This window comes from Lontra canadensis, unplaced genomic scaffold, assembly GCF_010015895.1.
Source record: "Lontra canadensis isolate GAN:19392208 unplaced genomic scaffold, GSC_riverotter_1.0 scaffold82, whole genome shotgun sequence".
Classification (NCBI taxonomy): Eukaryota; Metazoa; Chordata; class Mammalia; order Carnivora; family Mustelidae; genus Lontra; species Lontra canadensis.
The window spans coordinates 2,336,439-2,358,377 of record NW_022631076.1 but is presented as its reverse complement, the minus strand read 5'-3'; the positions used below and the strand labels follow the sequence as shown (position 1 = coordinate 2,358,377).

The following is a 21,939-nucleotide window of genomic DNA, read 5'->3' as shown; positions in this document are numbered from 1 at the left end:
AGCCCGAAGTGTGGCTCAATCCCAGGAGTCCGAGATCATGACCTGAGCCAAAGCAGACGCTTAACTGACTAATCCACGCAGGCCTCCCTCTGAGTTGTTCTCTTAAAACATATTTTTTGTGCATGTTTTACAAGTACATGGTATATTGGCACAGGAGTGCCTATATAATTTGTAAATATATATACAACAGGAATACATCACAAAGTCTTTTTAACGAATAGGTGTGGGATCAAAGTCAGTAGCATAAATGCACGAGGTTCACATTTTTTGTTGTGTTATTTTAATCACACAATTTAAATGTCTTCTGCATTATCCCGTTACAGTGTCCTTGATGTTAAGTCACACTTAGGTGACTTTTTCCAGGTTGAAAATGGAGCAAAGTAAAGTAGAATGGAATTAATCAAATTATGGAATCAGTCATTGTAGGTGAAATAGATGTTCAATAACCAAGATCCCTGGAATTTAATAATTTAATAATAAAGGAATTGTGGTAATTCAATTCATTTGTCGGGAAGCTGGGTCTAAATCAGAGATAGGAGTTATTAAATATTCTTTAAGAAGTGCTTCTTTAATAATTTCGAGGACAGATAAGAAGAAACCAAGTTAATTGCATTTTAGCAAATCTTTTAAGTGCTTTCATTTAACAGATAGCTGAGAATTATTTATCATTACTCTGTTCATTGTTTGAATTAAAATTAATACCAAAGTGGTGCTTGAGAATGGTCTTTTTTCCTTTTACATTTAAATAGGCAAGACGTTTGCTTTGTTTATACCATTAATTTGTTTTCACACAGCCTGTGAAGGTAACCATCAACTCACAATTAATTAGTGGAATCAAAATTAATGAGGTTTTACTGTATTGGGCTATTTCCACTCTAGGCAAGTTTTCTTCACACGAGTTGGACTAGCATTTTTTTGAAAGAAGAAAAATTAGATTTATTTTAATCCATATTTAAAAAGCAGAGAACCATCTTTTCTTGTGAGTTAAGTACCTCTAATAACTACGCTTTCTTGGGCTTAGCAATATTGATTGTTTTGTTTTGTTTTCAGTCTTGATTATTTTGGCTATTTCCAGACTGTTGCTTATTACAGTAAAGCTAGCGTTAACTCTTTGGATGCTTATTTTCATTTACAGGGATTATATATCATTTTTAGTTTGGCCAAATATTTTGTGTGTGGGGGGGGGATGGGATACATCATTTGCCTATTTTCATCCTTATTGCACTATGTGAAAGAGGAATAGAACTGTTCCTCAAAGTATGTTTATGTAAGTATATGTGTTAGAGTACATCATGTGGAAATGAAAAGCTAGAATTTTTTGAATTACAGTTATTTTTTCCCCTTCAGAAAACTACATAGTCTACTTTTTAAAAGGAGATCCTTTGCTATTATTTGGTATTTGCTTTGTCCTTTACTTTTTACCAACAAAAGTGATAACATGAATGTAGGGTTTTTAAGTCTTTCCTTGAGGATGGATTACATTTTCTTGGATTTTTGAAGTTACCCACCTGGATCTAAATGGGAGGGTGAAAGTTGAAACTTCCCCTGGGGAGTTGGTACCTGAAGGTCAAGTTTGTCATAGAAATGGGGATGAACACCTGCAATCGTCTCTCTGCTACGTTATGAACCTCTGTAGGAAACGTTTGGCAGAGAGAACGTGTCTGTCAGTGGCGGTCAGTACTTCTGTATCCCCTCAGACGTTACAATCTGCCCATAGCTTGTAGCTTAAAGAGCACCAAACATTGTGAAGGATACTGGTGGAAATTCACCTGTTGTTGAGTAAACTTCACCCTAACTCCTGCCCCTTTGAAATGGAGTGCCAAGAGTGCATGTGGACACTAATGAGATGACTGTGGACTTGAGGGCCAGCGATCAGCTAGTGAGGGATGTGGCATCACTTAAGCATCAGCTCATTTTGAAGTTGAGGAGCTTGTGAGTCAAAGTAGCAGAGTCACGAGTAGTGGCAGGTGTGGTGCACGGTGTGGCAGATTGGCGCTTGATTAAAGAACTTGGACAGATGGGAAGAAATGTTGTCTAGGAGCTATTCTTTTTAGTAAGTTATACATAGAGGAAAAGATCCCTATAAATGTTTATTTCCTGTGACAAGAGAAATAGATAAAATAACCCACTTTTTCGCAGATCAATGTTGCTGAATGGTAGTAGTAGTAGTTAACCATTAATGTAGAAGCATCCCTTTTTGTGAGTTGAATGATGAATATGTTTGATAAATACAAAGTCATTACTAATGGTAATCTGTAGAAATGCAAAGCGTTCATTGTATTAAACTGTTATCTTTGGTTGGCAATGCATGTCTGGTGGAACTCATAAATATTTTATATGGTCTGAAATAAAGGCATCACAGATACATTTTTACCGTTTTATTCTAACATTCCCATATTTAAATGATTTTTTTGTAGTTTGCCACTTTATTTTGATTAATGCTTAATTCTAAAGGTAATTCTTTTGTGCCATAGTCAACTACCCCTCAGTTCTTATATCTTTTCAAAGGAAGAATCATGTTTTATGTTATAGTTGAGTGCTTATCAGGGAACATGAAATGAGTAAGTTTAAATGTTTAGGAAAATTCTATATGATGTTTTAATAGAGGTTTTTTTTTTTAAGATTTTATTTATTTATTTGACAGAGATCACAAGTAGGCAGAGAGGCAGGCAGAGAGAGGGGGCAGCAGGCTACCTGCTGAGCAGAGAGCCTGAGGGGGGGCTCGATCCCAGGACCCTGACTGAGGTCATGACCTGAGCCGAAGGCAGAGGCTTAACCCACTGAGCCACCCAGGTGCCCCTAATAAGGTTTATAACATCTTTCTGAACTTGTTTTTTAACTTTTAAAATTAATAAACATCTGGGAGTGCCTGGGTGGCTCAGTGGGTTAAAGCCTCTGCCTTCGGCTCCGGTCGTGATCCCAGGGTTCTGGGATCGAGCCCCGCATGGGGCTCTCTGCTCCGTGGGGAGCCTGCTTCCCTTCCTCTCTCTCTGCCTGCCTCTCTGCCTGCTTGTGATCTCTCTCTGCCAAACAAATAAATAAAATCTTAAAAAAAAAAATTAGTAAACATCTGCAATGCTGATTATAATGTTTAAATCATTGTATAACAAAAAGTGTAAATAAAGCTAACAGAGGATAAAAGGTTAACATATCTGAATTTAAGAACAAAGTAGTTAAATCTTACTGTCTTTATTAATGTCTGCTTCATTCAATGGTTGATTTTAAGTTGTTTACAAAAATAAACATGATGGAGTAAGATAAAATAAAATGAAATGATGAAGAGAAACAGAGAAGAAACTAGAGGAGGCTGAGTCCACATTGCAGAAGTGCGTGTCCCTCTCCCCCGCCAACTGTGCTGGGTAGAAAATTCAGGCCTAGGTGTCTTGTGGCCAGAACATGAAAGGAACCAGTTACAGCAGCTTTCCCCAAAAGCTGTTCCTCCAAAACTCGGTCTTCTAAGATCACCCTGGTCAAATAAACTTCAAGATGAGCAATACTATATTCCCCTCGTAGAGAGAATTCTGTTCTCATCAGCATGTTAAAGGTTCTTAGGAGTTCCATGGTTAAAGTCAACACCGGTAATTTTTGTTTTCTGTGCACTTTTGTCCATCCCTACCTCTTTTCATTTGATCCTGTCAGCATTTCCCATTCAGTATTGGGCCTCGTCCTCAGTATTACTCACAATATAACCAGTGATGTGTGGCTGTTTTCATATGGTTTCACCTCAGTATGAACTGAAAGACTAATCCAATAAATCACCGAAAGATTAAGTTGTAAATAGCTTATACATTCTCAAAACTTTAAATACCGTAATTTTTAATTGTCTAGGTTGTGGTTTCCATTTTCTGCTGCTAGTGAAAATCTTTACTGTTCTTTGATTATTTATATTCCATCTTGTTTTAAAAGGAATTGAAGGGCACACACTAGAGATGAACAGAGAATACACAGCAGAATGTTTAGGTGGCTGTTGTGTTAGTGGAGGTGTCACACCTGCTGTTGTTACTGTAAGAAGCCGGGAGACACACCTACACATAATACCAAATCCCCGTGGCTCTTGGGAGGCGTGATTGTGGCTGAGGGACCAGGAGGGCATTGTTTCTGAGCAAAGGAGTAGGGAAGAACATGGGTCCAAAATGCCAGAGTCACAGACAGAAAGAAGCACTGCAGAAAGCCCAGTGTAGCAGCCAACAAAGGAAAGTTCACACTGTGGAAAGAGAACGCATAATAACAGATCAATTTCTTTGCAGCTTTGCCTGTGCCTGTACTGCGATCATGTCAGTAAGGTCGTCTTCACATTTGAACAGATTTTCTAAGGCACCCTTTCCAGCTTTAATCTAGGACTCGTTTAGCATCTCTCCAAGTATTGTCACGATGGAACTGGGTGTTTTATGTGTAATGGGAAGGAACCCACTTCTCAACAGAGTTTAATACTGTGGTTGGTTTTCAGCAGTGTTAGATGTACAATTAATTTTGATTTACGTTATTGAGGATCAGATCCATTTTATTCTGAATTTAATCTAATTATAATTAAGGTTTATTCTCCTTTTTAGGCAAGAGTACAGCACTGCATCTGTTCTGTAGCCAGTGACCACTCAGTGGGACTCCTAAGTCTGCGGGAGAAGAAATGCATTATGCTGGCATCTCGTCATCTCTTCCCCATTCACGTCATCAAGTGGAGGCCTTCTGATGATTACCTAGTCGTGGGGTGTTCAGATGGCTCTGTATACGTCTGGCAGATGGATACTGGTAAGAGCAGGAGTTAAGAGAGAGACTAGAAGATTAAATGGGTATATTTGAATTCCTGGGTATTAAAAAACCTTTTATAAAAAGAGGAAAAGTGACCTAAATGTAAAAAGTTGCTACTTTTACTTCTGATCGCTGCTTTTTCTGTGTTCTCGTCATCAAAGACCTGTTTAAACGTCCTCTCATTTTTTGTACTATGCCAGATACTTCAGAGTAAATTACTGATCTCTAAAGGAATGCAGCTGAAGACAATACAGTTTAGGACAGACAGTAGACCAAAAAATAAATGATTTCTATATAATTGATGAAGTAAATTGTAAGTAAGATTAAGGAAACCATTTTTGTATCAAGTTCAGAAACAATGGAGGAAGAAAAAATTCTCTTCTATTTGGACAGTAGAAAAGCAATATGGAGTAGTTGATTATAGGAGTTAATTGAAACGAAATTTTTAAGATCTAGAGAGAACATTTAGAACTTCAAGTTTCAGAGATTTTACGTAGGGGGCATAATGTAGAACAAGTAACATGTAGCTTAGAAGTACACACAATTATGTCCAATGTTTATACATAGAATCTTATGGTTTTCCCTGGGAAGTTTTTAAGTATGTAACTAATGTTTATTGTTTTAGGTTTTAAAAATACATTTTATCCTACTTTTATACTTAAGTCATCTTCTATCAGTGATTAAAGCCCTAGTTGTACTATATAATACTTCTACTAATTCACTTTTCTTTTCTTCCTCTTTCTTTGTTTTAAATAGTCCTTTCCCAAATCAGACACTATACATATTTCTGTCTGTCCTGTGGTGCAGTAGGGAGTTCTGCTGAGTCTTTCTGTCACAAGTAGTCACAGCCCTCAGGGATCTGTCATTTATAGTCCATGTTTTAACTGGTAGTATGTAGGCATCTTGCCAAGACGGAACATTCTTGAAGAGTGTCAGACTTCTTATCTTTTGCATCTAATTTTTCTTGTCTGATTATAAAGAGGGTCATGCTTTCTGTTAAAACTTAAATGCACAAATGTATTAGAAGAGAAGAGAGACGAACTGAAATCTCAGTGTTCAGTGATAAATATTAACATTCTGGCATATTTCTTCCTGGTCTTGTTTCTGTGCATTTTTAGAAACAAAACTGCTGCCATAGTGCATATGTAACTTTGTTTCTTTTGTATTCCTTTTTGTGATACCCTCTCTTCCAAGCAGCACTTTCCTGCCTGCTGGTTTTGTGCCCAGTTTGTGTTGGGCTCTAGAATCTTGACTGCTTGGTTTGGATTTAAGATCAGCCATTTGCTAGCAGTGTGATCTGCGGCAATTTACTGGACTTTTGTCTCTCAACTTACTCCTCCGTAAAATGGAGATTGTAACAGTGTCGACTTTATAGTACTGCTGGGAGAATAAAATGAGATAATATTTACCTGGTGTATAGTAGACATTTATAAATATGTGTATGTGTATGTGAAATTGAAATTTATGTGTGCATGTGTGCACACGTGTTTATATTTGCTACTAATGTTACTTAACAAACATACTGCTTTTCTTGTTATTTTATTGAACTTGGGAATATGATCTTACCTACATTTTGAAATATTTGAGGGTTACTGTTAAAGAAAGTAGGTTCTTACAGCAGTGATGTTCAGAAAGCACTATTTTAAAATAATATAAAGGTTAACAGTTGATATAGTGCAAATGTAAGAGTATGGTAAACTAGTCTAGGACTTTAAAAAATTAAAATAGGGGCGCCTGGGTGGCTCAGTGGGTTGAAGCCTCTGCCTTCAGCTCAAGTCATGGTCCCGGGGTCCTGGGATCGAGCACTGCATTGTGCTCTCTACTCAGCAGGGAGCCTGCTTCCCCCTCTGTCTCTGCCTGCCTTTCTGCCTACTTGTGATCTCTCTGTCATAGTCAATAAATAAATAAAATATTTAAAATAAATAAATAAATAAAATAAATAGTTAAAATAACGTTATAAAGGAAGATAATGTCATTTTTCTGAATTTTTCAGATAAATAATTGATACCTGAATACTTCAGGTACTTAATACACTTTTGTAAAGAACATGAATATGTGGGGCGCCTGGGTGGCTCAGTCGTTCAGCGGCTGCCTTCGGCTTAGGTCACAATCCCAGGGTCCTGGGATCGAGCCCCACATCGGGCTCCCTGCTCAGTGGGGAGCCTGCTTCTCTCTCTCCCCCTGCTTGTGTTGCCTCTCTCACTATGTCTCTCTCTGTTAAATAAATAACAAAATCTTCAAAAAAAAAGAATATGAAATTCTGTGCAAATGAGATGTTACTGAAAGACAGTTACTTTTCCAGTAAGAAGATGATGAATAGCTCCCAAGTATAGGTGTGTAGGTGTCCTGGAGGGATTACTCTTATAACCAGGTTAGTGCAATTAAGCCCATTTTAGATTAAACACAATATATATATATAATATTGAAATTTCACAATTATCTTACCTTCAAGAAGATTTAGGTAAACAGTCAGTGTGCCATTTTTAAATCAAAATATAAAGAAGCAGAATTTATTTTGGAACTAACCATAATAGGATATATACATTCCTTTTTCTTCCTTGCTGCTCAGGCTTTAGCTAGTGATATAAAGGCCCCAGGGGAGAGAGTAAAGCACATCCTGAAGGTATTGACATTATTTATTTATTAAATTTATTTATTTATTAAATAAATAAAAAATGAAGCGAAATAAATCAGATTCAGCCAAGGTTTGATGTATGAAATGTATTTAAACTCTGAGGAGACACTTTATCCCTCTTCTTAGCATTTTGGGGATGTATTTTTACAAATGAAGATCTATTACACTTAAAGTACTCACGCATAGTGTGTAATTTTCTGTTTATTGTTTTGAATTTTACTGATGTTTCTAGCTTAAAAACACTTAAAAATACCTATACTCTTATGCAGCATTTTTTTTAGTTTTTCCCTTCAAATGGGTAGTTTTTATTTCCAGTATTTATTTCCTAATGAAATGAAGTTGAAGCTGGTAAAATAAAATTTCATTAGAAAGAAGTCCAGAATCTTTTGTTCTTTACTTGTTTCATCTTTATTATATGTAGTAACAATTAATAGTGATGCAGAGGCCAGGAAAATTGTTATTCCTTCACATCTTAGATACTTAGAAAATTAATCAAATAACTAGCAACAAGATTTGGCCAGCTAGGGGCGCCTGGGTGGCTCAGTGGGTTAAAGCCTCTGCCTTCGGCTCGGGTCATGATCCCAGGGTCCTGGGATCGAGCCCTACGTCAGGCTCTGTGCTCAGCGGGAGGCCTGCTTCCCTTCCTCTCTCTCTGCCTGCTTCTCTGCCTGCTTGTGATCTCTGTCAAATAAATAAATAAAATCTTTAAAAAAAAAAAAAAAGATTTGGCCAGCTAGAGCTCTTAGGACTAATTTAGGATATATTTTTCTCACTGAGGCTATCTTTATTTGTTTTCCTGTTTTCTTTTTTTACCTTCTAATCCAATCTGTACTCTGCTGGAAAATTAATCTTAGGAAATGAAACAACAGCAACAACACTTGGTTCATGTATGGTCTTTTTAAATTTTTTTTAAACGCAGATTTCTGGGCTGTATCCCAGACATTAAGAGTTAGAATCTCTAAGGGTGCCTGGGTGGCTCAGTGGGTTAAGCTGCTGCCTTAGGCTCGGGTCATGATCTCGGGGTCCTGGGATCGAGTCCCGAGTCGGGCTCTCTGCTCAGCAGGGAGCCTGCTCCCTCCTCTCTCTCCGCCTGCCTCTCTGTCTACTTGTGATCTCTCTGTCAAATAAATAAATAAAATCTTAAAGAGTTAGAATCTCTAAGGATAAAACTTGAAAGTCTGCGGCATCTGCATTTTTATTTGTTTATTTGAGAGAGAGAGAGAGAGAAAGCTTGAGCCGGGGGAGAGGTGGAGGGAAGAGAAGACTCCTTACTGAGCAGGAGCCTGATCCGGATGCCGGGCTAGATCCCAGGACCCTGGGATTACGACCTGAGCCAAAGACAGGCTCAACTGACTGAGCCATCCACATGCCCCCATGTACGGTCTTAATGAAAACAAAATAATTTATTTCCTATGGCCTTTAAGACAAGGCCCTTCACATTGTGGTACCTTCCTACCTTTGTCTTTCTCTCTATTTCTTTTACCCAGACCGGTTGCTCTATGTGAAGAATAATTCTACTCAAGAATAGTTGGGCCATTCTCTACCACTTCTTATCTTTTATATCATCCATATTGTTGCTCATGGTTTTCACTCATTTTGGAACATTCTTTTTTTCTTTTCTTTTCTTTCCTTTTTTTTTTTTTTTAATTTTAATTTTAAGTAATTGTACCCAGTATGGGGCTTGAACTCACAACACAGAGATTAAGAGTTGCAGACTCCCCTGATTGAGCCAGCCAGGTGCCCTGGAACATTCTTTCTTTCTTTCTTTCTTTTTTTTTTTTTTAAAGATTTTATTTATTTATTTGTCATAGAGAGAGCACAAGCAGGCAGAGTGGCAGGCAGAGGCAGAGAGAGAAGCAGGCTCCCTGCTGGACAAGGAGCCCGATGTGGGACTCGATCCCAGGACCCTGGGATCATGACCTGAGCCGAAGGCAGTGGCTTAACTGACTGAGCGACCCAGGCGTCCCGAACATTATTTCTTTCTATTTTTTATTTGTTTAAATAGTCCCTTTTAAGGAAATTTGAATAACAAAAAGAAAATATTGCATATTTACCCATCTAGTTACCATTCTATTTCTCTTTGTTGCTTTGTATAGATCCAAATTTCTTTTTTTTTCTTTTCCTTTTTTTTTTTTTATTAACATGTAATGTATTATTTGTTTCAGGGGTGACAGGTCTGTGATTCATTAGTCTTGCACAGTTCACAGCGCTCACCATAGCACATACCCCCTCCAGTGTCCATCACCCAGCCGCCGTATCCCTCCCACCCACCTCTGCTCCAGCAACCCTCTGTTTGTTTCCTGAGACAAAATTTATATCTGGAATGATTTTCCTTTTGTTTAATATTTAATATTTCTTATAGGGCAGTTCTATGCATGATGAATTCTTTCAGCTTCTGTGTGTTTGAAAACTCTTTGTTTCATCTTCACCTTTTTTTTTCTGGTTGGAGAATTTTAGGTTGATAATTGTTTTTTTGTTTTTCCTTTTAATACTCCACTGTCTTATTGCTTCCATTATTTCCAGGGAGAAATCTGTTGTCACCCTTAGCTTTGTCCCTTTATATGTGTTGGGTCTGTTTTTTTCCAACAGCTTTAACATTTTTCTTTTTCTTTTTATTATTGGTTTTGAGAAGTTAGATTGTAGTTTTCTTCATATTTGTGCTGAGGGCTTGTCGTACTTCTTGGGTATGTTGGTAGGTGATTTTCAACCAGTTTGGAAACTTTTGGCCATTATTTATTCAAGTATGTTTTTGATCTTTCCCTGTCTTTCTTTTCTTTAGATACTCTAACTATGTGTTTACTCAACTATTTGAAATTGCTCACAGATCACAGGTGGTGTTTTCATTTTAAAAAGTATTTTTTTTCTGTGTTTTATTTTATATAGTTTCTGTTCTAGGTTATCAAGTTTATTAGTCTCTTTTCTACAATGTCTAATCTGTCATTATTCCCATCTAGTATATTTTTCATCTGAGCCGTTGGAGTTTTAATCTCTGTAAGTGTGATTTCGGTCATTTGGTATCTTCCATGTCTCTCTATTCAAACTTCTTGAACATCTGGAATACAAGTATAATAACTTCCAGTGTTGTTGTTTGCTATTTAAAAAATCTCTGTCAGTTCTGGGTTGGTTTTATTGATTTTATTTTTGTCCTCACTATCATTTTTTCCAGAATAGCCTGAAGGTGGTTACAGGGTAAAGGCAGGGAGATTAGCTTTTATGCTATTGCCTCTAGGCAATAAAAGATGATGGATTGTTATACCAGAGTGGAGCTGGTGAGGAGTGTTTGAATTCTGGGTATATTTTGAAGGGAGATTGAATAGGATTTGCTGATAGTTAGATAAGGGACATAAAAAATGAGAAGGGTCAAAGATGTCTCCAAGGCTTTCATCCTGAGCAACTCAAAGGATGGAGTTTATTTCTAGACATTGAGAAGACAATGAGAAAAGCAGATTTTGGAAAGAATAAGAGTTAAATTTTTTTTTAATATTGAGTTGAATATTAGACATTCAAGTAGAGATGTTAATTAGTAACATCTAACGTTCAAGCTGGGGATATCAGAGTGGGTGATCTAAATTTGGGGATTCTTAGCATGTGGAAGATACTCAAAGTCATGATGCTGGATGTATCACCAAGAGGATGCAGGTAGATAATGATCGGGGCACTCTACGGTTTAGATATATTTCTGTGATGTGGAAGAAAGCAGCAAAGGAGACTAAAATGGACTTTCCAGGAAGAAGGAAGCGAAGAGTGTGGCTGCCTAGAAGCCAAGTGAAAAACATGTGTTTCAGGGGGTAGAAAAGAGGAACAAGTGCAGCTGATAGTAAATCATAGTGAAATGAGAACTGAGAACTGAATATCAGATCTAACAACAAGGAGAGTAGGTTCTGTGCGTGTTTGGGGTGAAATGTGATTTGAGTAAGTTCAAAGGAAAATGGGAAGAGGAGAATTTGTAGGTAGCAAATACAGATAGCTATATAGAGAATGATATAAAAAATGGGATACCACCTGGAGAGAGATACTGGGGCAAGTGTGTTGTTGTTTTTATTGGTCTGTATAATTTTTTTTTAAACAGGTCAAATAACTGCGTGTTTATATGTTGATGGGAATGATCGTATGCTGGTGGGAAGGATCTAGTAGGTAGGGAAATAGATGAAGAGAAGGGGGACAGTTGCTGAAATGATGTCCATGGGCAGATAAGAGAGGGATGGACTTTAAGCTACAAGTGGGTTAGGTAGGCGTCTGGATAGTTCATGTGTAGTTATGAGTAATGTGAGTGAAGATACGCTGGGGGGAGTTGGTAGAACTTCTTTTCTAATTGCTTTTTTCTTTTTCTTTTTTTTAAAAGATTCTATTTATTTATTTGAGAGAGAGAGTGAGAGAGAGCATGAGAGGGGAGGGAGAAACAGACTCCTTGGAGAGCTAGGAGCCCGATGTGGGACTCGATCCCAGGACTCTGGGATCACAACCTGAGCCCAAAGCAGGGGCTTAACCAACTGAGCCACCCAGGCGCCTTCTAATTGCTTTTTTCTAAATGAATTAGGAAACGTTTTCACCCAGGTGAGGGCAGGAAGTGGAGTTTTGGTGATTGGAGGAGAGAGAAGTTATGAAATAATGAACCGGGAAAGTAGGAAAATGAAAGATCTGTGGAAATGTGGTTACTATTAAGGACCCCTGAGATCAGTGGTCATGATTTTCAAGTGGATCTTTCAGCATGTTCTTCATTCATATCCATCCTCATTGTACAGGTGTGGAGTAGCTGGAGAGTTGGAGTCAACCAAGGTTAGAGTTTGCTTGGCTGGTACAAAAAAGTAAGATGAGAACAGAGCTATGCTTATGAGGACGGACAGTGGAATTTTAGTTTATGGGACTTAAGGAATGAGGGACAGGGCAGGGTGAATGAATTGTTGGGAGTCAGTGCTGAGTAAGGAACTATTGGGTTAGAGAATTGAAGTATAGGGAGCTGCTATTGGACAGTATCATTTTTGAAATTGGGATCACGTTAGGATTTACTTATTGATAATGAGAAGATTATAATGTGACCATTGGCTGGAGTCAAGTGTAGGGTAAAACTTACTGGAGTAGAGGAACTCAGAGAACCAGGAGATCAGAATATATGGAAGAATCATATGTGTTGGTGATTTTCAAACATTTTTAAACTCATAAATCCTCTCAGAGTATACATACTCTTTTTTTTATACGTACACAAGAAGTTGCAGGCAGCAGCTCCTTCTCATGCTTTGCCTTCCAAAATACATTGGTCAAGACTCAATAAATTGGTTAGTAAAACACTGATTTGTGTTAATATTAAAATCACCAAGAATCGGGGCGCCTGGGTGGCTCAGTGGGTTAAAGCCTCTGCCTTCGGCTCAGGTCATGATCCCAGAGTCCTGGGATCGAGCCCCGCATCGGGCTCTCTGCTCAGCAGGGAGCCTGCTTCCTCCTCTCTCTCTCTCTGCCTGCCTCTCTGCCTACTTGTGATCTCTGTCAAATAAATAAAAAAAAATCTTAAAAAAAAAAATCACCAAGAATTAATTCTAGGACTACTATTGGAAAGAAAAGTAGCTAAGCCCTTTAAGGAAGGGCCGGGGCAAACTTGAATGACATGTATATAAATACTCAGCATTGGGAATAAAATATTTTTGGGTGTTTGGGTACTAGCTCAAAGACACAATAGAAATCATGTATTTTGTTGACATTTAAGTTTCTGGTGTTCTCTGGGGTTATTTTTCAAAATTGATTCGTCCTCTTTTAGAATGACTCTGGAGAAATGGCTGGTAAATCAAAATGAACTTCATCATCATTTCACTGTCCTAATTTTAATCTTCAGAAGATGATGTGCAAATCCGTAGAAGGAGACCCTTCTCTGCCTGGTGTGGTGCTGTGTACTCTACAAAACAAAATATACGGAAAAGCTGTCTATGTTATAGGAGGGAGTTGTGCCTTAGCTTAGACATGAAACAGATAGGTAGAGATTAATGGAAAGAATGGCCAAATGAAGAAGCTTTGAAGTGGCCGTAAGTTGGAGTAGCCGTTATTTTCATAAACACCCAGAGAAACATTTGATTGGTTATTAACAGTAAAAGTCAAGGCATTTGCAGACAGAATGAGAAGTTACAATTTTTTCCTCGCTTTGTGGAGACCTCCTAAGAAAGAGAAGCTCCAGGAATTATTAAAGGGGAAAGAATGAGAAGTGAGGTACCTGGGTGGGTCACTCAGTTAAGTGTCTGCTTTTGGCTCAGGTCACGATCCCATGTCCAGGAATTGAGTCCTTCATCGGGCTTCTTGCGTAGTGGGGGAGCCTCCTTCTCCCTGTCCCTCTGCTGCTCCCTCTGCTTGTCCTCTCTCTCTCCTAAATCTTAAAATCTTAAAAAAAAAAAAAAAAAAGAATGCAAAGAACAGCAAAATTTAGCTCTCTTGTTTGTGATTGATAACTTAGAGGAAGGTGAAGTCATAGGAACTGGTGTTTGTAGTAGAGTCATAGTGTGGAGTATCCAGAAATCCATCTTCTAAGTAGACAGTGAAAAAGCTTGGGGGAAGTTGTTGGGTCTCAGCTCTGAACTTGGCTTTCTCTAGGAGTTGCGGTCGTGGTGTTACAGGAGAAGAAACAATGAAGGTAATGCTGTGTAGAAGATCATCAGGGGAGGGAGGCTCCAGAAAATGTTTCTGGGAGGCAGAGAGGAAAAGACTATACAGAAAATGTCTGCATTTTCTTTCCTGAAAGAATGATTCGGAGTGGTCATGGTGTCGCATGTACCAACTATAAATGCGTATGTCTTCCAGGCGCCTTGGATCGCTGCGTGATGGGGATCACAGCAGTGGAGATACTGAATGCCTGCGATGAAGCAGTGCCTGCTGCAATGGACTCTCTCAGTCACCCGGCTGTCAACCTAAAACAGGCCATGACACGGCGCAGCCTGGCTGCTCTTAAAAACATGGCCCATCAAAAGCTACAGACTCTTGCAACTAACCTCTTGGCTTCTGAGGCCTCTGACAAAGTAAGTTTTGTATGTGGTTCATGTGTGTAGTCCCCAACCCAGTCCATTTCACAACACAGTTTCGGCATGCCTTAAAGGAATAACTTTTGGGAGATGACAGTGATGAAAAATAAGCTGCTGGTTTTGTGTAGGTCTACACAACATCATTTTTTGCATGTTTCAAGTACTTGGCTTCTTTTTTTTAAAGTAAGTTATTCTTACCACTTAAAATATTTTAAAATGATTCCTACAGAATCAAGTGACTTGAATTTCTGAAATAAGAGCAAACATTTTTCACATAATCTGTCTTTTTGGTTTTCTCACAGTCTTCCTGTTGAAAGATTGAACACTAGCTAATATCTCTAGGAAGAAAAAATAATAATTCAGGTACAATTAAGATGTTTGTAATTGTAGCTGCTCATTTGTTTTAAAAGTCAAAGATTCTGATTTTAGTAAGGTAAGGGCATTTAAGGATTTAGGAAGCTATTTGAGAATAGGCATGGCAGAGTTGCACAAGCACTGTATGACCCAAGCTGAGCCCCGCTTTCCCTACTGGTACTCACATAATGACTTCTGTCACTTCTTCAGTTAACACAAGATTATACTATGAAAAGAAGAACAAATAATCCCAATTCATTAATCCCAATTTATTGTTTTTAGTTTTATAGAGGCTGGCCACTATTTGGTTTGTGATACTTATGTTCTGTGGTATTGTTAGAAATCACTCGTCTCTGGTAATGGCTAAGTGAAACTTACAATTCCAGCATTTCATCTAAGTCACACCGTAAAATTCCCAGCTGCATCTAAGTATTCATTAGAATTATTAATGGATAACACAAATATTGTTACTTTCATTTTCTTATTCAGGATTCCTTTTTTTTTTTTTTAATAGTTAGACATGTGGCTAAATAACAAACAGGTTGAAAGGCTCATCTACAAACTTGAAAATTTGCCCATGAATTAGTGCTGAGTGCTGATGACATAAAATGCTGTAGGTGGTTCCAATGACCCATGTCCTCTAGTAATTGGCAGTAACATTTGATCATTCTGTCTTTCCCCAAGATATTAAATGCTTTATTGGCTTTGTTGTACTGTATGTTTCATAGATCAGGATAATGAAATCCTTCTTCATTTTCTTTCATGCTTTCTGTCCTGTGTTCTGAAGTTTGAATAGAAATCACAGCTTAAATGCATTTGCTGTGCTTGTAATTTCTTTCAAGAGATCACATAGATGTCCCTAGCAATTCAGTGTCCATAGCACATTGTCTAATGTTCTGTATAATTTTAATTCTGTGCCAATTTATAAAAGAGTATATGCAAGGGCAAGTAAGTATGTATGTTATATAATTTTCAAATATATATTTTTCTTGTTGGTATCTCCTAAAAATAAAAATTTGTAAAATTAATTATATAACTAGAAAATTAAAGAAAAATAAGTGGTACAGTAACATTTATGAATGGCTTTTATAAGTGGTCATGGTCCATTATGTGATTTTTACAGTCTTGTTTGTCCCTGTTTTAATAGCACATTTTATAGTGCAATTAGTGATAAAAGCACCAGATATCAGAGACACTACACTTATGTATTGTAAAATATATTGCTTGTGAACCTCCTCAGTCTTGTAGCAGTGGTAATTGTTGCCTGGTCTACAAGGAAAACAATTATAGGAGGGGGGAAAGGCTTAGGAAGCTGAGGCTGCAGGAGGGTAATCACTTTATGAAAAATGTATGTTGGCTGGACCATTAGGGATTTCTCTAACTATTTTCTCATGTTGAGTTTGAGTCTCCTTCTGAGGGGAATATTTAAAGAGCTGTCCTTTGGACGGCTTTTTAACCTCAGGAGAAATAAAACCCACCCAAAGTTTAAAAAACAAAACAAAACATAACTAAGAGCCTCTCAGTGGTGTAGGACTGACTCTAGGATATAGGAACTAAGTTTTTTCATGGGTCTCTCAATGGAAAGTGAAATCATTATGGGAATACTGTATAGAAAGAAGCCCACCTTTTCCTTGTTAGACTGGTGTTAGCAGTTGGGCGATTTGGAAAGAACACGTACTGTATATTGCTAATTTAGTTAATTATGGCAGACATGTAGAGCCTTGCAAAAAAAAAATAAGGAGTTTTTTTAAAAAGATTTTATTTATTTGATAGAGAGAAAGCATGAGCACGGGGAGGGACAGAAGGAGAAGCAGGTTCCCCACTGAGCAGGGAGCTGAATGCTGGGCTCCATCCCAGGACCCTGGGATCATGACCTGAGCTGAAGGCAGGCATTAGCTGACTGAGCCATCCAGGTGCCCCAAAGATAGGGAATTTACTCTCCTCCGATTCTTCTCTTTCACTAGAAGATCAAGAGGATGTTAATGGAATTATTCCTTACGACTGCATTGAATCTTTGCAAGATGTGTGTATTTAAACCCCTGTGTGTTTCCCTTATGACATGTATCTTAATTTCTTTTGTGTTGTAATAACTTATATGCTTCTCTGATTCTCCCCACTGAAATTCAGCCTTCTTGTAGGCAGGGATTGTGACTTATTTATTGCTGTTTCCCTCATGACATCTAATAGCAGCTGTGCAGTAAAGATGCATTGAATTGGATGGTGTGTGACAGAGAGCTCTGATGGCCTCTGCTTCAGCCTCTTTGCCCGGGTCTTCTCCCTTCCCTCCTAGTAGATTGTCTTGGCTTGATGATCAGATGTATTCCTGTTCACAAGGCCTTAGATGTAAACATTTATTAATCACCTTTGCCCTCCATTCAGTTTCGCATTCTCCCTTTTGGTTTTGGTGAGCGAGGCTGTCCAGGTATAACTCATTCTCCTTCTTTGCTGTCTCTGTATTGTCAGCAGTCCAACACATCCTGCAGAATCTGTCAGCGAGGCCCTCCCCTCTACCTCTTTTCCTTATGGCTCTAGAGCAGGGTTGCTCAACCTCAGCACTACTGACATTTTGGGCTGGATAACTCTTTGTTGGGATGGGCTGTCCTGTGTATTGTAGGATGTTGAGAATCATTTTTCCTTTACTCACTGTATGTCAATACATACATACAGTTGCCCAGGCATGACAATCAAAAATGTTTTGAGTTATAGCCAAGTGCCCCATGTGGGGCAAAATTGTCTCTGGTTTAAAAACACTGCTGGAGAAAAAGTTTGAGAAATGGTAGAGGTCCTATATCCTGTATCTTATGTTTCCTTTCCTGTCCCTACCCTTGCTTCCTTAATCCCTCTCCTCTGAGGATAGTGAAGCCATCCCTCCAAACCTTATCTTCTCTGCCCCATGGCAGAATTAGTTCATGTATTCTCTTTGTGTTCAACACCTTCCTGATCAGACCTTTCCTTAAATCACTTTATTTTATATGGGATATTTTTTTCTTTCTCTATATCTGTCTTCCCTATTAGATTTTGAGCTTCTTGAGGACAGGAGCCAAGTTTCTCATATTTTTATTTTCAGTGCTTTATGTAGACCTGAAGCATAGAAAATACCCTGGAAACATAGTATGAAGTTAGTTTGGAGGTGTAAATTGGAATCTTATTGTGTTATCTATTTAAATGCAAAGCCAAGGACTTGGCTCGGTGGGTAGCAATATGGTATTGAATGGTCTTAAAAAGAGATCTTTGTTTAAGAAATTTTTCCATATCTCATCACAATTCCGGACTTCAAGCTCTATTACAAAGCTGTCATCATCAAGACAGCATGGTACTGGCACAAAAACAGACACATAGATCAATGGAACAGAATAGAGAGCCCAGAAATAGACCCTCAACTCTATGGTCAACTAGTCTTCGACAAAGCAGGAAAGAATGTCCAATGGAAAAAAGACAGCTTCTTCAATAAATGGTGTTCGGAAAATTGGACAGCCACATGCAGAAAAATGAAATTGGACCATTTTCTTACACCACACACGAAAATAGACTCAAAATGGATGAAGGACCTCAATGTGAGAAAGGAATCCATCAAAATCCTTGAGGAGAACACAGGCAGCAACCTCTTTGACCTCAGCTGCAGCAACATCTTCCTAGGAACATCGCCAAAGGCAAGGGAAGCAAGGGCAAAAATGAGCTATTGGGATTTCATCACGATCAAAAGCTTTTGCACAGCAAAGGAAACAGTTAACAAAACCAAAAGACAACTGACAGAATGGGAGAAGATATTTGCAAACAACATATCAGATAAAGGGCTAGTGTCCAAAATCTATAAAGAACTTAGCAAACTCAATACCCAAAGAACGAATAATCCAATCAAGAAATGGGCAGAAGACATGAACAGACATTGCTGCAAAGAAGACATCCAGATGGCCAACAGACACTTGAAAAAGTGCTCCATATCACTCGACATCAGGGAAATACAAATCAAAACCACAATGAGATACCACCTCACACCAGTCAGAATGGCTAAAATGAACAAGTCAGGAAATGACAGATGCTGGCGAGGATGCAGAGAAAGGGGAACCCTCCTACACTGTTGGTGGGAATGCAAGCTGGTGCAACCACTCTGGAAAACAGCATGGAGGTTCCTCAAAATGTTGAAAATAGAGCTACCCTATGACCCAGCAATTGCACTGCTGGGTATTTACCCTAAAGATACAAATGTAGTGATCCGAAGGGGCACGTGCACCCGAATGTTTATAGCAGCAATGTCTACAATAGCCAAACTATGGAAAGAACCTAGATGTCCATCAACAGACGAATGGATAAAGAAGATGTGGTATATATACACAATGGAATACTATGCAGCCATCAAAAGAAATGAAATCTTGCCATTTGCGACGACGTGGATGGAACTAGAGGGTATCATGCTTAGCGAAATAAGTCAATCGGAGAAAGACAACTATCATATGATCTCCCTGATATGAGGGAGAGGAGATGCAACATGGGGGGTTAAGGGGGTAGGAGAAGATTTAATGAAACAAGATGGGATTGGGAGGGAGACAAACCATAAGTGACTCTTAATCTCACAAAACAAACTGAGGGTTGATGGGGGGAGGGGGGTTGGGAGGGGGTGTGGGGTTATGGACATTGGGGAGGGTATGTGCTATGGTGAGTGCTGTGAAGTGTGTAAACCTGGTGATTCACAGACCTGTTTCCCTGGGGATAAAAATATATGTTTATAAAAAAAAAATTTTGCCATATCTGACATTTGTAGCTGCACACTTACAAATATTGCCATGGCAAATGAATTATGAGGCTGTTAGGTTGATATAGTGAGGGGTGGTAGGGACCAGGATAGGATTAGGTAGAGGAAATATTGAAGAGGGAATGACGTGGAAGCTCTTTTGTGGGTTGAATAAATAAAAATGATAAGCAAGAGAAGAGTTGAGACATACAAGCTGATTTCAGAGACCCAAGTCTGGTTGAAGGGAGAATGGCAGAGAGGTTAGCAGATGATACAGACAATTCATGGAATAGGCTTTGAGATTGGTTGTAATAGGATACTCTCCCTCTTGTTTGTAGTCTTGAGAGTTGGGGTGTGTTCAAGGGGAGAAACATCCTCTAGGAAAGAAGTGACATGACATGAGAGAGAGAATAGGGGTGGGATATTTTTTACCCCAAAATAAATGCTGGAGTATAGAGTATGGATTAAACTGTAGTCCTATTTTGGGATGCCTGCTATCATTATAGTATTTCAAATATGCTGTCTTCCTTAATCTTTACTATAAATAGGTAAGTTAGTTATTATAATCCTCAGATTTGCCAATGATAAACCTAAAAAAACAAGTGGTTTGAACAGGCATTGCAAACTTTTTCTATAAGGCACTAGATAATAAAAATTTTAGGCTTTGTGAACCATACAATCTCTGTCACAATGACTCAACTCTTGCCATTATAGTGTGAAAGCAGTCACAGACAATAGATAAATGAATGACTATGACTGATTTCCAAAAAAACTTTATTTACACAAATAGGCAATGGGCTGGATTGGCCTCTGGGTCATAGTTTGCTGCACCCTGCATCAGGGAATGGTATTATTAATAACAGGGCCTGTGGGTGGAGTTCCAACATGGAATAGCCTTTGCTTCATTTTTGAAAAGCAATTCATAGAAGTGGTTAAGAACCTGGGTTCTGGTGAGGGGCGCCTGGGTGGCTCAGTGGGTTAAAGAACCTGGGTTCTGGTGACAGGCATATCTGTGTTTAAATTACATTTCTGTAACTTGCTGCCTGTGGGTGACCTTGGACAAGTAACCTGCAATGGCCTAGGTCAAACATATAACCAAAAAATGGATTTTTGTAAAGGGAAAAAGGTCAGCAGTTGATCAGATATGTGGAATAACATTAAGACTTGGGGAACAAAAATGGGTGGAGTTAGTAACTAGGGAAGTCATTGGTGATCTTCAGGAGAGCCACTGTGGTAGAGTTAGTTGGGTCAGAAATCACAGTACAATGAACTAAGAATGAAGATGAAATAAAGTAGAGCAGGAAAGTGTGGGAGACGTTTGTTTTTGGAGGATTAAAAACAAAGTAGTAGCTTCAGTGTTTGCAGAGGTAAGAGCCGAGTTTTAATTTGTTAGGAGCTCATTGAATGTTTTTATGGGTGGAGGAGGTAGGTGGCGGAGCCATGGAAGAGAACATGGTGGTTGATAGTAGAGTTAACTGGGAAATTCACCCTGACTAAATGTTGTTTCCTTTTAACTGGTAATGATGAAAGAGAGGGGGTTGAATATAACCAAGGTAATATTCAATAGAAGAGGAGCAAAGTAGGCTGTAGTATCTGTTAACAGGAAGGAAGTAGTTTTAATCCCTTGAAGGCAGAGCCATCTTTATTTTAATGCCATGTGACACCCAGCATAAGTCGTGTCCTGGACTAGGAATTAGCATATCTGTAAACCAAACATAACTAGTAAGTCATGGACAGCAGGTGGTGGGGTTTGAGGAATGTACGAAGAACTATCTTAAGGAGATGGTCTAAGCATATCAGGTGGTCTTTTTGATGAACTTTCTCATAAGGCATTTGCCACAGACACTGGTTCTTGGTGAGGAGATCTTGGGGGATGCTCGGGGTCTATGGGATTTTACTAGTGAAGCTAGAAAGCCTTCACTGTCTTGAAAATTATTTCTTAAGCCTAGTGTGTGTAATTTTCTGTTTGACACCTTTATATCTTAGGCATTGTGTACCAATCAGAGTTGATTATTGAAAGATCACGAGGATGAAGAAATTGAAAAATGACCAGGATGATTTATCTCTTACGTTACATTTCTCTCTCTGTTGTCTAATTAGTCAAAAGCCTTTAAAAAAAAAAAATGAATGGGCTATATTTGCAAAGGTCAGTAGCTTTGTATTCTGTGTAACTAGGTGAGAGAATGGAATTTATAAGTCAGATATAATCTACTGAGAACATGCTCTGTGTTTTCTGCTTACAAAATTCACTCTAAAAAAAATTTTATACTGATTGAATTGACTTTATGATTCACTGTGAAAAGGGCACTGTAAGGTATAGACAGGGACAAGCCATATGACGTTATATACAGGATACCAGGCCTTGTCTAGTGAACCGTTTATGGCCTTAGAAAAATCCTTATGATATGTCTGACCTTTGAAGAATCAATTAAACTTGCTTAACATTCTACTCCAAAACTTGAATGAATATTTTAGTAGAA

General features: G+C 38.5%; 1 protein-coding gene across 2 annotated transcripts in view; it reads left to right on the top strand.

Annotated features, from left to right (window-relative positions):
* The window catches only part of WDR7 (WD repeat domain 7), a 367,645-nt gene that overhangs the window by 68,078 nt on the left and 277,628 nt on the right, over positions 1 to 21,939 (top strand). For both annotated transcript variants that reach the window (XM_032882427.1, XM_032882426.1), the window contains exons 13-14: positions 4,551 to 4,746; positions 14,159 to 14,373. In XM_032882427.1, coding sequence (XP_032738318.1) covers positions 4,551 to 4,746; positions 14,159 to 14,373 — 411 coding nt within the window. The remainder of the gene's footprint in view (positions 1 to 4,550; positions 4,747 to 14,158; positions 14,374 to 21,939) is intronic.